This window comes from Vulpes lagopus, chromosome 15 (assembly GCF_018345385.1).
Source record: "Vulpes lagopus strain Blue_001 chromosome 15, ASM1834538v1, whole genome shotgun sequence".
Taxonomy (NCBI): domain Eukaryota; kingdom Metazoa; phylum Chordata; class Mammalia; order Carnivora; family Canidae; genus Vulpes; species Vulpes lagopus.
Window position 1 is genome coordinate 38252609 of NC_054838.1, and position 18600 is coordinate 38271208.

The 18600-nt window shown below is 39.1% G+C and overlaps 1 protein-coding gene and 1 long non-coding RNA gene across 3 annotated transcripts in view; one reads left to right on the forward strand and one right to left on the reverse strand.

Annotated features, from left to right (window-relative positions):
• Nucleotides 1-4888: 4888 nt before the first annotated feature.
• GRM5 (glutamate metabotropic receptor 5) overlaps nt 4889-18600 on the reverse strand; it is a 514508-nt gene continuing 500796 nt past the window's right edge. For both annotated transcript variants that reach the window (XM_041729572.1, XM_041729571.1), the window contains one exon: nt 4889-10329. In XM_041729572.1, coding sequence (XP_041585506.1) covers nt 9339-10329 — 991 coding nt within the window. In that variant the 3' untranslated portion in view covers nt 4889-9338. The remainder of the gene's footprint in view (nt 10330-18600) is intronic.
• On the forward strand, nt 9589-18569 carry LOC121475907. Its single transcript, XR_005983848.1, has 3 exons — nt 9589-9707; nt 16631-16724; nt 18391-18569. It is a non-coding gene; the product is annotated as an uncharacterized LOC121475907 (long non-coding RNA).

Genomic DNA, 18600 nt, shown 5'->3' on the forward strand with positions numbered 1-18600 from the left:
TTTTCTCATCTGAGGAAATTTCCTTCCAGTTTTAGTTGCCACTTTGTTTTATTTTAATCAGGAATTGGTGTCAATTTATCAAGTGTTTTTATCTTATTTATTATATAGATTATATTTTTCTCTTAATATGTTAATGTAGTAACTTATGTTAATAGATTTACTAATATTGAACAACGCTTAGGATAAACTTAGGATAAATCTTAGGATAAACTATATTTAGGTATGAAGTATTACTAATTTATCAAATTTCACAACTTGATGTATAGTTTATTTGGGATTTTAAAATCTATGTTAGTAAGAATAGCCTATAACTATTTCCTTCTTTGTCTGATTTGTGTTCCAAAGTTATAAAGCCTCATAAAATGAGTTACAGGTATTTCCATGTTCCATATTTATATTCCATAATAAAATTCACCTGAAAAATATTTAGGTATACGCTTTTTAGGGTTTGATATTTAAAAAATTTCTTTCATGATATTTTATCATTTTTGGTTTATCTGCATTTTCTACTTTTTTTTTTTTTAAAGATTTTATTTGTTCATGAGGGACACAGAGAGAGAGGCAGAGACACAGGCAGAGAGAGAAGCAGGCCTCCTTCAGGGAGCCCGATGTGGGACTTGGTCCCAGGACTCTGGGATCACACCCTGAGCCAAAGGTGTACTGTCAACCACTGAGCCACCCAGGCATCCCTTGTTTTTGTTTCAATTGGATAATTTTATATTTTCATATTTTTAGATTAGTAAAAGGTTTTACCTAGTGTTTTCTTACATATATTCTCTGTACATGTAGCTGTGACTCCTTTCTTACTACTAATATCATTTTGATTTCTCTCTTGATTAAATTTGACATGTGTTCATCATTATATTGGTCTTTTCAAATTAGAAGACCTTGGTTTTAATGATAACTTTTAACTTTCTGTTAGATATTTGTATTCTTTTTTAAAAAAAGATGTGTTTATTTAATTGAAAGAGAGAGACACGGTGGGAGGAGTGATTGAGGGAGAGATTCTTTCAAGCTGACTCCCCACTGCGTGCAGAGCCAGCTGCAGGGCTCCATCTTATGACCTATCAAGATCAGGACCTGAACCAAAATCACGGGTTGGACACTCAACCAACTGAGCCACCCAGACATCCCAGATATTTGCATTCTTGTATTAATCTTGATTTAATCAGCATTTGTATTGTCTTTATTGTTTAGTTTTCAATATGTTCAGTAGAATGTGTAATTAATTTATTCTCAGTCCACTTTTTAATGTGCACATTTATTATAAAACATTTTCTTTGGAGTACTGTTTAATGGTTACACAGATTTTAATTTGCAGGGTTTTCACTAACGTACATTTCAAAGTAGATTGTAATTTTAGTTTTCTTCATCCTAAAAAAGCTCTTAGAGAAGAGATCCCAAATGAACATTTCTTTTGCATATATGTTTTTAGTTTCAAAATTCATTTTTTTTAGCCAGTGAATGTAGACTATATGATTTTTGCTTTTGGGGATTTGTTAAGATCTCCTTTGTGGTCAAAACCAAGGTTAATGTTTATAAATATTTCATGGATGACTAAAAGAATGTCTATTATTTGTTAACAAGAATAAAGCTCTAACTACATTTGATATTTTTTATTGTATTCATGTTACTTGATTCCTCTAAATTCTATTTCTTCTTTTTTTCTTTTGGCTTCTTGATGTATTTGTGAGTTAAGTATATTAAAAAGGTTCCTTGTGGAATTTTTGTGTGTGTATATTTATATCAGTTTTTGCTTTATATGTTTTGAAGTCATATTGTTAAGCACACATAAGTTCAGGACTGTTCCATTTTCCAAGTAAATTCTTATCAATTCAAAATACACCTTTTTGCCTTTAAGTTAATTTCATTTTAAATTACTTCTTGTTGGACATTAATATTCCTATACCTACCTTTGTTTATTTAGCATCTGCCTGTATCAGTGTTTTGCATATGTGAAGATTGGATTAACTGATGGTGCTGGTTACCATCATTTAGTAACATAATTATTATGTTACCTTTCCTTTAATTTATGTGGACCTTTTATCTTTTGGCCTTAGTCATCATTACTTGTATTTTCCTTGTGCCCCTCACTCCCACTTTGTCCACTTGGACAGCTCCTTATCTCTTAAGAACTGTGTCTCAGCTCCTTATTTCTTAAGAATTGAATTTGGGGCTCTGTGTTATTATGCAAAGAGCAAGAAAGCATTTCTACTGGCTTTTCTCTTAGTGACCAGATAGAACTAACCAGGGTCTTTCCCTAATTTTGCTGCTTGATTTGTCCTAGATTATTGAGGTGGGTACTTATCTTCCCAGATTAAGAACTTTTCTCTCTATCCATTTAGAGTTTTTAACACATCCTTGGAGTGTGGGGTCGTTATACTAGGGTTAATGATGTGATTTGAGCTCTTCAGAAAGAATGTGACAGAGAACCACAACACATAGGGAAGTAAAAGGTGGAAATAATTTTGAATATGTAGGAGTAGAAACACATTATTATGATAAATGTTATAGATGTGTCCATGTAACTTCGCTTATTGAGGTAAATTAGAAAAATCTGAATAAAGTTCCTAAAATAACTTCTGGATAACACTCTTACAGTCTTCTACTGCTCCTGGCATACAGTTCACTGGCTACTTAACATCTCCTAATGCTACGGAGTCATATATTACTTCATCCAAAGCTGTTGGAGTTAAGGGAGCCATCCAACCTGTCTGATGAAAACAAAAACAAAAACAAAAAAGAAAGAAAGAAAAAGAAAATCCTCAGCTTGACTCCTGAGACTAAAGTTGATGTTCTGGTGGAGCCCTGGGAAATCAGAAAATAGGAAAGTGGATAATAAAATTGAGTAAGACTTCCCGTGGCTCATTAAAATGGCTCTGAAGGTGACACTATCAATCTTGGTTTTCTCCTTTAAAAGCCTAAGGAGATCATCATGGAAATAGCAATTAATTTTCAAGGCTGAAGGAAAAAATGTGTACAAATTATAAATTTTATATCATAGCATTTTCAAAATTCATTCTATGAAGCTCTACTCAGAGGAGACCACTCATAAAAAATAAAAATTAAAAAAACAGATTTCTAGAGTTAATGTGCTAATGCATTTTTAAAGAGTGCCAAGTTCTGAAGCAAAAATCGTCATCTAACTTAGAGTTATAATATTTTCCAAACTTTTAAAATTCTAATATCTTTTATGAAACATCTGTTACTATTTGGCAGGTCAGAAAGCCAATTTACTACATTACATAATTTTCATGGAAATATCATTCATATAATTTACTACTTAACATTAGTCCTTTTCTAGAAACACTATAGCTATGTAAAGCTTTCTTTTATGTCGACTGATTAAAATACAAGCTATATATAAATAAGCCAAATGTGTCTGATACATATACCACATAACTAGCCTGTTTATATAAATGTTTATAGGGGTCATATACCTCAAGAAGACTCTATGTCACAGCAAAAATAAATAGCTTTGTTCTGGACGAAAAGCTAATTTAAAAAATTCATTCAAAAAAAATAAAAAATAAATTCATTCATGTGGCTAAGTTTTCCTATAATACTTTTTCTTCAGGACTCTAAGAATGGCCACAGAGGCTGGGTCTACAGGTTTTCTTCATAGAATTTACTAAAATGCTTCTTAAAAAATAATAGGGTGAAACATAGTAACTGATTCTGAATTTCAAAATACTCTGAGAAAAAAAAAAGTAAATACTATACTGTGTTTAAGGAGACAACTTCGTTAATATAATTCTATTTACCTACCTATATATCTTGCTGACTACCATAAGAAAATAAATGTTTGAGACTTGTTTATTTTTAAAAACTGATCCAATTCATGGAGAGTATAATCAAGGAATTAGCCAGTGTTCAGCATAGATTATAACAGAAGAAAAGCATTCTTTCTGTGGTGTTTAAGATCATTTTGCTAAATCATCCTAGATGCACAGTTCCAAGGTTGCATGAGTTCAAAACTGGATAGGCTTTCCCCCAACTCATACCCAGTGATATGTGCTTTAAGTTGGACAAGCATTCGTTATAGTTCTACAAATAATATTCACATATCTAAGCTGATTTTTAATTCTATGTTGCCACAAATAATAGCTATTATCTCCTGAGCATTTGTCATGTGCCAGGAGTACAGGAAATGAAAAGAATTCTCACAAGTTCTTGTAATTTATCTCTGCATTTTAAAAAAGAGGAACTGAGTTATAGAGAACTCAAGGTCATTTTTCTAAGGTCACTGGGGTCATGGCAATGGATTTTTTAATTCATTGCTATTTCTGACTGGCCTACTGTGAGTCTACAGAGTCTTTAGAAAACTTATTTGATCTTTAGAAAATGATTTGTTCTATGTGGTCCAGATATCGCATCTCATGCCCTAAGTTTATATAAACATATGCCCATTTGTATTACTTCAGAATAGAAGACACTGAAGCAGGAGAGTCTGACAAAGCACACAAAATGGTTTTCTTTTTAAAGATCAAACATATTTTGTATCAATTTCCATATGTATAAGAATATATGTATATACAGATTATATGTGTATAAATAATACAATGTAGGGAAGCAGAGAGAAGCTATGTTTTAAAATCTACATTGTTTTTCTCTTCCATACATCATGCTTTTAGGTTTTAGATAATTTGTGTTTAGGAGTGTAAATTTGCTTAAGAATCCATCAAGGTAGAAAGTGATTTGACAAGTAATTGTTTTTTTTCTGGTAAAATTATACAGATATGCCCACACATGCGCACACAAACAAACACACACACAGGGACACATATACAGATGGACTCAAAAATAAAATATCTATATATAGATAGATGTGTGTATGTTTGTATACACATCCAGACATACACAGATATATAAACATACATAATCTATATTATTTTTGTGATGTAACCTCTATCAACACAGATAATTGTGGAACTATAATTTGTATTTGTATTTCCAGACACAAAAAACAAGATATAATCCCTACATGCTTCATTGTCTAAAAAAAAAAATATTTATGTCTTAAAAGGTGTTTGTAGCTGTCTTTGAGGACAACATCTCTGGTTGGTTTGTGGTTGGTTTACATTTTTATCTATTGTCCACAGGCTACTTTGTAAATCCCATAATTCAAATGTGTAGATCATTCAGAATTTAAAGATTAATTAATAGTATGGCTCTTTGGGTCTTGGAAAACACTATTAAGACAACATTCTAAACATTTAAGGGGAAGAATCTTAAAGTCATACCATAGTTTCTGTTTTAATATTTTTCAAAAAGTAACTGACTTCACAAACACCAACTATAACATGATTCAGACAACTGAGAAACAGGCAAATGTACTTTCAAATGCTAAAATAAAACACATTTATACAAGTACAAAGCAAAACAATGCTGATAAAAATGTTAAACTTTATGAAAAAAATCATCTGCAATTCACATCAAAATAATTCAACATTCTCTATTGTTTTAATAGTACAAGCTGCAACAACAGAAAAAGAACAGGTACGCGCACACAATCTTAAAACCAAATCAGTTAAAGTGCAGAAAAAAGTAAGTACAAGCACTTGTAGCCCACACAAATCTTTTAGGATTGGCACCGTCTCTCTAAAACATCTATATTCTATATAGATCTCTAATTACAACACCACCAGCAGCTGCCATTGAATTCTAGAAATGCACACAATATACATAGTATATTTTTTCACATTGGGAAGATCAGTGAAATTCAGCCATCTATTTTATACATGCCTCACTCTTCAACACACAGCAGAGGATCTCTCCCAAGTCAGACCCTCTTGAAAGTGAATTTCCCCTCGTCTTTATGCTTTTCACTGATCTGTATTTTTCACAGTATAAAACCGTAAATGGTTGACTACAGAGATTCTGGCAGCTCAAGGGCTAGTAAAAAGCTGCGGCTAAACGTGAACTCAGATGATACTTTCCAAGTCTCCAAAACGTGTACATCTTGCTGGGAGACTAGCATAGGAAATGTTTGTTTCTTAAAAAGTGTTTGATTCCTGGTTTGGAAGTCACAGGATCGCAGCAGAGCCATGACACAACTCATTCACGGTCAGAAATAGCTCCTAGTCTTCTGATAACTTGCTGGTTAACAGCCGAAGCCCGGGAAAGACCGTCACTGACAACGATTAGCACATTGGGGGGATTTACTATTTCTCTTTGCTTCAGTCCAATCTCTAGGACGCTCCTTTGCGTGCTCCCTCTCTGTTCCCCACCCCTCACCCAAAGAGATGCTTCTCCCCAATCCACAGGGTCTTTTTGGGCTGCCCCTCCTCCTCTCCTGCAACAGGAGAGTGAGTGGACTGCCTAGGGGGTCCGCATAACTTGATCAAACCCCGTCTTCTTTTTTCATCTTGGAACCAAACTGTCCTTCAGGGTCACTTTTCTGTATCTTCGCATTTCACTGTACTTTCCCCTTCCTTCTGGTCATGCTGGTCCGACTGAATTATCACTGGGCACCAGGAACAGACTGTTTTCAAGGAAACTCAATGAAAATAGGTACCCCAATGAATTGCAAAGTTCATATCCTAGCCCTAGAATGAATATTCAGTTCTCCTTGTAGATTTATTACTTGGAACCTGGTATTAGAATTGGCAAAGAGACAGATTTAGCATCATTCCAAAATAAAAGATCCCAAGAATGCATTACTAATAATATTACGTATTATACAATGTACTGAATGAAGTGGCAAAGGGCACAGAAACACAGAGAAAAACACATCTTGTTCTCCTCTAATTGGATAAATTATTTTTCTTATTACAGTTGACTATACTTTCATATAGAATTATCAGATGGCAATTTGTTTGCATTAATTTTTAATTTCTGATGAATTTTCTCATAACGTAGTGTACTTTTTAAAAGAAATATGCTACTAAAAATTTAGAAGGGGAATTTGATCATTCAAAAGGAGAAGGTTTTTTAAAATGTTTTTTTAATTGGTCAGTATAGTGAAACTTATACTCCAGAATAAAATGGAAATCAGCCAAAGGGTTTAAGAAACAAATTTAAAACTTAGTAGAGTATATTTGGAAAGGTTTCAATGTTTAAGATATCCAGATGGTAATCTCCAGGTGAATGCCATCTTTTTCAAGAGAATTGAGGGGTGTTAATGCTTCAAAATATTTACAATTGTTTTTCACGTAGAGGCAGACATTCAATTTCAATGAAACCATAAAACTTAGCTGAATTCACTGTTTCAAGAGTCTCATTATAACATCTAGGTTCAGGGTGCTCTGAAGACGTTATTTTCAAATCTCGTATGGGAGGCTGATTTTTTGAAAATTTATATTTCAGTAAATTAATATTAGCGTTTAACATTTTATATTGGGAGATTTGATTTAAAAATTTAATATAAGAACAGTTATCAGGAAAGTCAAACAGTATATTTATTACAACTTTTAAAAGTGGGGAATGAAAAATTATGCCAATGGATATATTTCCATTTCACAAATTCTTTTTTAAAGTAGGTGTAAGATAAAAAAAAAAAAAGCCAAAATAAGGATATTGAGCTAGAGAAAAAGGTTTCATTCGTTTTTCTTTCTGCTAAAAATATACTTCTGCCTCACCGCAAATCTTTTTCATAAGGCTATCTTTAGTATAAGGCTAGACCAGCTAAACTCTAAACTTACAGGACACCTCCTCCTTTTATTACTATCCTTATTTAATTAAAAACCAAACCAAACCAAACCAAACCAAACCAAAACAACAACAACAACAACAACAACAACAAAAAAAAGCATTTGGCACCTCAGGATAGCTGTAATGGGAGGGAGGAAGAAAGAGATGACAGTGGATGCAGGTCTTGAGCTATGATTTCTACTTATATGAGCCTAATAAAGCACATGTATTTCTATTCTATCTTTAAATTTCTTTTCTGCAGTATTTAAAAAGTGACAGTAGTAAGTGCACAAAATCATATTAATAATTATTTTAAAAAGTAAATAATAACCGCTTTGCCTCTTTTTGGAATGGCTAAGAAAGACTGTGTGGTTTATATCCATTAAGGTTCCTCTGTTTTAGTATTCTGTATTGCTTTGAAAAATCTACATTTGTCATAGTTCATAGCTGCCCTGTTTAAGCAGCCAAGAAAAGTTAAAATCACTGCTTACTGGCATAGCTAAATCTCTGCTAAGCCAACTTGACACAGTTTAAAATTTCCAGTGTATTAAGATTGTGTTAACTTTTTGAACAACAGTCCCTCCAATCATGACGCTGTCTTCAGAGGGTCTATAGACCATTCTTCCAGTGGTGGGACTTGAAAAGAACAGAGGGGCTCTTTGTGCATCAGGTTCTCAAAGGAAGGGAATGAAGAAGCCCAAATGCGTATTTTAATATTTTAGCTGGCAATGCTAATGGAACAGCATTCATAAGGAGGAGTGGCCACATTTCATGAACGAGATAGCCAAGCTGGAGCTCAGGAATTATTACTACTACTATTATTATTATTATAATTATTATAAAGAGAATTTCCAGCTACACAACGTACCCCAGTGAGGGAATTACAAAACAGTATTCCAGAAAATATTTCTTTTTCTTTTTTTTTTTTTTTGCTACTCCAGTATTGATTGGCAACATGGTGAAAATAGTCAAGAAATCTTCCACTGGTTTTCTTGGTTAATGGAGGTGAATTGAAATCACTAGGTGGACTCCCGGATGCAGGCTTCTGGAAGAGGATTTCAAGCCAAATCGGAGAGGAGTGTCTCCGGTGAACGCCCTACACGCGTCAGCGCAGCACTCCTTACGCAGCTGTGTGTCACGCAAGGGGCACAGTCGCAGCAGCGCCTGGGTAAGGACCCGGCCCAAGGTCCTGCTTTGCAAGGTCTTTAAAAGACAGCAAAAAAGAAAGGGGAAAAAAAGAGAGAGAGAGTGAGAGAGAGAGAAATGGTCACGTTTGGTCCCAGATTTTTAGTTTGTTAGAAAATGTACATTCATGTTTGGTGAATCAAAGAATCTTCTGGGAAAAGAAAGTAAACAAAACTTTTTACAGTTGCTCACTAAGTGCGCTCCTCCCCTCCGTTATGCTGTTTCACACTCGCCGCTTCCCTAGAGCGAAGCACTCGGTACCGAACCGGTTCCACGCTCCTTGTCAGCCCTCGAAAAGATTCGCAGTGTTTCTGCAAAGCCCACGTTTTCTAAGGCCACTAGAAGAAAATCTGCCCAAAGATTCGTGGTTGGCGTCTTGGTCGGTGGATGCTGAACGCACTCCAGAGCTCGGGTTCCTCCCCGGGGGCGCTTGGCCTCTTCCGCCTCGGGTCCGAGGCAGGCGCCCACGGGTCTCGTGGCTGCGGGAACGCGGCCGAGCGCGGCGCGGGTTCCGCCCACGTTCACAACGACGAGGAGCTCTGAGTGTAATCTCTTAGGATCAGTGTGTCGTATTTGGGAGACGACGGGATGCAGAGCGCGGACTCCGACACCGGCGAGTTGGGGGCTGTACTCCCCGAGTCCACCGAGTCTCTAAAGGGGGACGGCGGGGTGAGAGCCACCAGCTCCTCCAGGTCCGCCTTGCCGGCCGCCGCGTCGGGCCCGGCCGCGGCGGGGGACTCCCGGGCAGCGCCCCCTGCCGGCGGGGCCGCCGCCGCCGCCGCCGCCGCCCCCGCGGGCTGCGCGCCGCCCGGGACCTCGATGGCCGGCAGCGGCTGGATTTCGGCGAACGTCGTCATGGTCGTGGGCAGCTGGATCTCTTTGGGGATCAGGTAGGACGAGCAGAGCGGGGCGCCCACGCCCACGCCCACGCCGGGGCCGGGGCCGGGCGCCGCGGTGGACAGCATCATGGAGTTGAGCTCGCTGATGTTGGCGGTGAAGCGCGTCACCACGCTGCTGATCTGCTCCATGAGCGAGCCCTGCGAGGAGCTGCTGCGCGCCGCGGGCTCCGAGTGCAGCGACGGCACGTCGTCGTCCGTGCGGCCGGCCGAGCCCGCGCGCTGGCTCAGCGTGCTGATGGGCGACGGCGAGCGCGGCCGCGCGGGCGCGGGGAAGCGCTCCTCGGCCTCCGCCACGTCGTACAGCGCCTTGGGGCCGGCGTCGGGCGGCTCCGGGCCGCCCCCGCCGCCGCCGCCGCCGCCGCCGCCGCCGCCCGCGCCCGCGCCCGCGCCCCCGCCCCCGCCGCCCGCGCCCGCGCCCCCGCCGCCCGCGCCGCCGCCCGCGCCCCCGCCCGCGCCCAGGCCGCGGCTCTCCGGGCTCTTGGGGAAGGGCTTGATGACCGCCGTCTGGTTGGGGCTCTCCTTCTTGTTGATGTGTATGGACAGCCGCTGCCACAGGTGCTGGCCGCGGCTGCTCTTCTCGTTCTGGGCCCACGTGACGGACTTTCCGTTGGAGCTGCGGAGAGAAGGGAGACCACAGGTGACTGGGAGCATCCCCGGCAGGGTCAGGGGAGCCGCATGGGGACGGCTGCGCCCGCTCCTTCAGGACAGGAGGCGTCAGAGGCCGCCGCGGGCCGAGACCTTGGAAGTGGCTTTGGCTCGTTTGGATGGGCCTTTGGTCTGTCGTTACCGGGGAAGTGTGTCTGAGGGGGCAGTAGTAAGGATGGAGGAGCCTTTACGGAGACCCTGCGGTGGTTCTGAGCCCCCCCCCCTGCAGTGGCAGTGGCAGTGGCAGTGGCTGGTTATGGTTATGCACCGGGCTGGAAGCCGGGGGTGCGGACGTGCTGACGTGCAGAAGTGCCTGGTAGGGGCAGGGGCCGCCCGCAGCCCGCAGCCCGCAGCCCGCAGCCTCGGTCAGGAACCCTTACAGCTGGGACCTCAACTCACCAACCCAGTCATCAGAGGGAGGGAAGGGCACGAGTCAAGGGTTACCAGGCAGTAGGCAGTGGTTCCAGGTCAGTTTTTAGTCTGCAAGCCAACGCTTGGAGTATTTGACTAGGGGTTTCTGTCTGAGCTCCTGACTTTGAACATGGTTTTAGTTAGTCAGGCTTATCTGCTGGAAAATAGAAATTCAGTGAACACGTATACAAATATCTAGTTAATTGGCGTTTTTCTACTTCTCCCACATTTTCCTCACAGATGTGTTTTGGGGCCTAAAACTTGAATGACAGTTGGATGAGGAAGCGTATTCCTTTGGCACCTCGCATATTGCTTTCCAGGTAGGGTCTTGAGTGGTATCCCGCTCACATGACTTTTTAGGATCTTTCTCCCACTTCCCTTTCCCCAAGCAGTCCATTTTGGTCTCCACCCTGGGGTCAGGAAGCTGCTCTGATGAAGAAGATGCAATTGGTACCTCCGCCTCAGATCCTGACCGGGTCCTCCTCACCATTAAATATGACACAACTTCTGAAACTACAGACCCTCTGTCAGGAACCTCACCAGTGGTCAGAAGACATGGCCTGATCTTCGGGGATGTTCTGTGGAGAGACCCTGGCGGGGGGGGGGATTTCTCATCACAGAGGAATCCAAGGTCTCTGTAACCAGGAGGTCTCTTGTCCAGATAGCCCTGTCCTCTGTGCTCTGAGCAAGAAAGAACCTTGGGCAGTCTATAAACAAAGGGCTTTGACCACTCAGGTTTCTCATCTCCGCCAGTGGTGATGAAACTTAATCATGCGTAAGACTCGTCTAGGGCATTTGTCAAATATCACAGGTAGGAGGACCCCAGGAGATTCTGATTGTCTGGATTGGGTTCCAAGGATCTATGCATTCTACAAGCACTCCCTCCCCAAAGTGATGATGCAGCAAGTATTTCCCACACTGAGAAACTCTAGCAGGAAACGGTCCTAGTCTTCCTGGGCTCCCACTGCTCCCTTGGCCTCCTTGCCAAGGGCTGGACTGTTTTCACCCGGCAGGGGCCTGGATTGTATTTGGCGCCCACCAGCCTTGGGCTGCCTGACTGCAACTGCCAGACCTACTCACGCCTGAGACACCTACTCCTTTCCTTTTTGTGGGCATCTTTTTTCTGCTTCTTCCTCTGTTTAATCTATCCAATATTTTGCAACCTGTGTCCTTCAGAATTCTGGAATGTGATATGTGCCCCACCCCACCCCTCTTCCTGCAAAGGTTAGATCAATTCTTTCCAGGTTTGGAGGTTGCCGTGCGTTGCCAATAGCAGAATGGACCCTGCCAACCTAATTTCCCTTTCCAGGAGAGTATCTGGATTTGTTTCTACATTTTGCATTAACCTGACTTGCCACCTTTTATGTTTTTAGTGCATTACTTTCTTCTTCCCAGGTATCGACTAACTTCTGGGACATGACACAAAAGAAATGGGCCAGACTATTTATGGGATTTGGTTGGGAGGATGGTTGCCAGCAACACAGCCCCTTTTCTCTCCTACCAGCAGAATAAGAAACAGGCATGTTGGGAACGATGCTCAGTCTTTCAGGTTGCCGAGGCCACTTTTAATACAAAGCATGGGCTAGAAACTAGAAGCATAACTGGATTTACCCTACTAAGCTTTACTATGGAAAGATTCTTGCTTCCAACATAGGTTTTGATGGAACATTAACTCTGGGTATTAACGGTGACAGTCTTTGGACTCATATGTAGAAGTACCTAAAAACGTGATAGTAGATTGAAAAACCTTTGGATAAAAGTGCAAGAAGGAAACTGTTCAACCCAGTCAATCTGCACAAAGCCCTGACATGGTTTCTGGCCATGCCTTTGCTCACAGTGTCTATGGTCATGTGGGGGAGAGAGCACCAAATATTCTGCATACCAATGGAAATGGACACAGGAGACACCGGAGAAACAGAGTCCAAATTTGACTACTTTTCATTTCTTGGCTCATGAAAAGTTTTTTCCTCCAAAATGGGAACTTTTAATAAACATTTGATGGACAAATAGGATTCTTAAGCTAACAGGACCATTGGGTGGTGTCCTGGAAACTGCAATGGAGAAAGGAGCCTAAAATCTGGGTTCTAATTCTGGATCTGCCAGCCTGTATGCTTGGAAAATAATAGTCTGTAAGCCTTAATAAAAAGCAGAGAGTAAGTATATCATTTGGCAAAGTTTGTGAGGATTCAGTGAGACAGTACAGGTGAAGGGTTGTTGTGAGGAGAAGCTATCTAAGCATGTTAGTTTTTGCATTCTGTATGGATATTGTGTTTCAGAAAATAAAATGATATACTCATGTGGTTTTGAACTCTGGCTGAGAGACAGAATTTTGTGTCAAGTGAAATATGTGGTAAAGCCATAATATATTTTTGGTTGTTCCATCAGGTTTGGTCTGTGGTCTGTTTTAATGCTAGATTGTCTCCCTGGTGATCACATCCACTTCCCTAAATTCTACATTATTCCTCTTCCACAGCTTACTTCTTCTGAAATGCTCTTCCATGGTGCTCCCTCCTCTCTCTCTCTTCCTTCCTTTTTGACTAAACTCTTCCTATCAGTTTTTTTTTTTTGGATTTTACCTGAATTGCTTTTTCTTGAGGGCAGCTTTTCTGACCCCCTCTTGACTAGGTTAGATTCCCAGAGTCCTGGCATTAGGCACTTAATAACTCTTTGGTGTATGTCTGCCTCATCTGATGGATGGAGTGTTCTGAGGGTGCAGACAGAAGGGTTCTTTGTTTCCTGTTACAGCATAGTACCCAGTGCATTGTCTAGAACACAGTATGTGCTCGCGATATCTTTGAACCAATAACTGAGTGATAAATGCATTTCATTTCAAGAAATTCATACTGAATTGTTTTTGTTAGAATTACATTTTAAAAATGATACAATATTCAAAAACCTCTATATTAATGAAATTGTTTTTTTTATCTTATGGATCTACTTTTTATATAACTTACTGTAAAAATAAAATAAACTTACTGTAATCTTAAATAAATAAATTAATAAAAATAAATAAAATAAAAAAAATAACTTACTGAGTTGTGCTCAGTGTATGCAAATAAAAGATTTTATTAAGTACAAAAATACAGATCTTCATATCTACTATGAAAATCACAAAGGGAGTATTTGTTCTTTTTTTGTAATTTATATATATGTATATATCTAATATATGTACGTGTGTGTGTGTCTGTTCTAGAGAAACTTCTTGGTGATGAAAGTTTATGGAGGCCGTATGGATAGTAATCCCAAAATGTGTGTGTAAGATTCGACCCTGAGTGATGGTGGGCAAATCACTTAACTCCTTTGTACCTCTTTGTTCTTTGTTAAAAAAATGGAAGAAATAAATCTCTTGTTCTCACCTCACATGATTGCTGGGAGGAACCCAAGTGGTGTAGTACACATACATGGGTTTTTACATGGGGTAAAATCATGATTGTTGTTGAGATTTTTTTTTTTTTTAACATCAGGATTATACATTTGTTCTAAGGGACCTGTGGTAAGAAGAGGGAAAGTGAACTCTTCCTCACCTGTCTATAGCACTTGACTCTCCCCACTGGATATTTTAGGCATTAGAAAGGAAGGAAGAGAGAGAAATGGAGAGAGAACAAATGGTGCTACATCTGGAAAGGACAGTTGGCCCAAAACAACCCTGCAAAACTTCATGCTCTTTCCAGGCACCAATTAACCCTTTGCCAAATATAATTCTATGTAATATAATGTTCTTTCTACTATGACAATTTGTTCTTTCCTGTGAGGGAGAAAAAAGCATTTAGATAATGTTATTTGAGGATTGCATTTTTTTTTTTTTGTTTACAGTTTGTGTCTGCCAAAATGACACCTTCTACCTTTATGCTCAGAAGTTTATTCTTCCCTTTTGTATTCCATGCGTGACACATAAATAATTTATTCACTTCAAGCAAGCTCTGAATGTCAGCTCAATGACCTCTTCCAGGTTCTCTCTTCATCTGCCAAAACCTGTAGGAATTAGCATTATGCCATGGCTCACCATCATTAGGAGACAAATGTTAAGAAGTATTTTGACCGTCAAAAACGCCTATGGAATTTATAATTTTTGTGTTCATTTTAAATGGCTGTTGAATAAAAATAACAAATTTTAAAAAATAAATAACTGTTGAATGACCTGTGTGTTTTTTTTCCTGAAAAATTGGGGTTTTATTAAAGCCATATAAACAATTAAAATCCTCAGAATATTTCACTGAATTAAAAAACTATATACCCTTATCCTCTCCTTTGTGACATGGTTTGTTAGTACCTTCATGAGTTGTACAGATCTAGGGCATCAAAATAATCAAATATATTCTCTGAAAATTAGCACATTCTTTTCATGAAAAAATTATCTTCATTACTAAACCTCTCGTGTTTATGATTTTGGGTTGAGAGGCAGCTAGGAGGGAGGAAGAGTAAGATTATGAGCTTTCTAATACAAAAAATATTTAAAACAAAAATTTTTTTAATTTTAAAAAGCTTGTAATGTCACTAGCAACTATGCCTTTAGAATGACTTTAGAAAATACGAGGCTAATAAAAGAATCTCATGAATTAAGAATATTATAAGTAGAAAATTTCCAATTGCAGTTCCATTTGCTACACATTTTCTTAAACTTTTTATCAATATATTTTGCTTGCAACAATTTGCTTTGAATTACAAAGTGTGGAAATATAGTTTTTAAAAGATAATGAGGAATTTGATATTGTTTATATTCAGACACTCTAAATTAGGTGGAATAATTTCCTTCTGAGCCTTGCCTAAAATCTGACATCTTGATTTTGACGATTACACTGAGAAATACACCATGATATATAAGAAAATGACAGAATCATCTATATAAATTTACCCAATTACAGCATAATTGGATGTAAATAACTATCTTGCTGACAAAAACAAGTTAAATGGCCATGGTGAGGTATGCATTAGAAATGCACGTAAACTTGAGTAAATGGAAATGAATTACCTCCATGGACACAATAATCGAAGCAATATCACCTTATATTTGCATAGTGCTTTATAAAGTACTTTAGTAACACTGTCAAAGTTAGATGAGATTGATGTCTTAGTCCTTTCAAAAATAAGAAAACTGAGGCTCAGTGAGATAGGTGACTTGCCCAAAGTTAAAGCAGTTAGAAAATAACAATGTGAAACAAATACCATCTCATGATTTCCAATTCATTTCTCATGACAGTACACCATATTTGTTTTTGAAGTGAGCTGTCCTTATCTCATTGAAGAGAAGCTCTCAGATGTTACCTAGTGATGATATGCACCTTTAAGTCGATAAGTTAGTCATTTGATTTATATTGTCTTATTACCATGTCTTTGTTCTTCTTAATCATATACTTTGAAGTCTCAAGAGGCACCCTATATCACTCGTTGGTTGTTAATTCAAACAGCACAGGTTGATCAAGTACCTATACTTGTCAAGGATAATGATTGGATGCCTTGATGATGAAGGCACTTATACAACAACTGTATAAAAAAAATATCATACAAAAATTTTCAGCCCCTCTTTTTTTTTCCCCATGCTGTGATCTAGAAAAGACAGTTGTCCCATGTGTGGCACACTTATTAGAAAATAAATCTGACTTATTTTGGAATACCATTAAATGAGAATGGTGTAATATAAAGAATAACTATTTTGCAAATTTTGGCATTTCAAATAATATTGGTAACAAATGAAATATGGTATCTCTGAAAATGATTGTGATTGATCAGTACTGTGGTGGAGAGTTGCTGATATGAAACTTCCCTCAAAGAGGGCAGGAGAGAAGATGCACATAGAAGGCTAGTAATATGAGTTACTCATATTATTTTGATGGAAAGGGTTTTTTCTTTTTCTTTTCTAGGTCCTTGAGAGGAGGAGGCAGATGGGCAGGTGGAAGGGTGCGGAGGACAAGGAAAATGAGAGATTGTGGAGCATGGGAACAAGGAGTCCATTGGGTAACTATAGGGTACAGATCACAAGGGATTTAAAGCTTCACAAGAGGAAAAAACCATTTCTAGCAGGAGGGGAGTGACCAGAGAATGACACTTGCCTGCAGGAGACAGATTGTATCTACTCCTTGAAAAATTAGTAGATTATGGCAAAATCCAAAAATAGCAGTAAGCATTGCCCTCCAGTAAAGATAGCAGTGACATAAGTTCAGGAAACCAGAAAGGATATTCTAAGATAACCAGTAGTCCAATTTGACTGTGTGGGAATGAATAAGAAGTTAAAGCATCAAAAGATAGAGTTTGGGCCTTTTTGTCCGCTATAAAAATGCTGTGTGGCCACCTAAGATCTGAAAGGATCTTCTTTCTTTTCCTTTCTTTTGCTGTTTTAATAACTCATTAGTAATTAACTTTGGACTTTTTATCAATGTCTGGAATAAACAGGTGGTCTAATATATTTGGCCAGAGAGATGGTCTAATTACATAGATAATCTACATGCTTGAGCAATAAATGAATATATAAAGAAATACTCATGGGTTCTTTTCTGTATTATTCTTCAACTGTAAGAATTCTTTTCTGTTATTTAATATTTAGGTATTCAATAATTCTGGAGCTCAACAAAAACAAATCTAGGAATCATGCTGAAACCTTCTTTAAGCCCTTACTGCAGATTAATCCACTGACCTTGTTCCTTGTCTGCCCCAGTCCTGGTCCTCCTTCAGGAATATGTGAAGACCTAATTAATATCTGTTAAGTTAATTAGTCCTTCAGGCAATAAGGAACCAGAAGATTGATACAAAAGAATGGTGTCCAGGGAGATTTAAGAAGCTGTTTTCATAGTGCAGGGACATATTGTTAAGATGCTAACAGGTGTGGAAAAAATGGAAATGGAAAGGAATATACTGATCTGAAAACTGTTGTGGAAGAAAAGACATTCGTCCTTGCCCATTGCTATTAGAGGAATGCAGAGAAAACGTTCACTGGGGAAAGAATTTTCAAGGAAGGATTTGCAAATAAAGTGGAGATTAACGAGGCCTTAAAGCCTAGGGAATGTTAAAATAACACGGATAAACAAAATCCAATTAATATGTGTATTGCATATATGGCAAAGCAGCTAATGCCACATGCTCAATCCCATGAAACCCTTCCAACAACCTTGTGAGGTGGACTTTTGCCTCCCTTTGGAGTAGCCGGGAGCGAGCCAGGAGTGGCTGCCTGCTTCTACGATAATTCCCTCTGCCCCCTAGAACATCTCTTGTTAGGCATTTAGTCCCTAATAAAATCCTTGTAGGATGAGAACCACTTGGCCCTATTTTAACTAGTCTTTGGTTTACAGAATGCCTTTTCAACAGGTCACAATCCATCCAGGGTGGGTTGTTAAAATGCCCTGTGGTTCTAGTACAGCTGCTATATCCCCCACGTCCTCATAAGGAGAAAGCATCTAACAAAGGCTATAAAGCAGGAGCATGTGCCAAGCAGAGGCATTCTGTTGGATCATCACAGAGTTTTCTTTCCCAAATTAAGCTATTTTTTGATACAAAATTCAGTAACCCAGACTCAAACCTCAAACTAAACTACTCCTCACACTGAGACCTAAGTTCTAGGCTTTAGTCGAGGTGCTTCAACTAAGATGAGAGGATTTTTTTTTCCTAAAATGGAAATTATTTTTTTCAGCAATTACTGCAAAGCCCAGATTAGAAGTTCATAAGGAAAGAACAAAAGAAGACACAGCTATTTTGTGCCTGTTGGCTGATACCGCTAAGAAGACTCTGTGGAGGGATCCAGCTTGATTTAAAGCCTGAATAAAACATGGGATTGGCATTGATGACTAAGAAGAGGAGAGTCCTGGAATGATAATAGCTCCCCTTTGAATAGAACTTTACA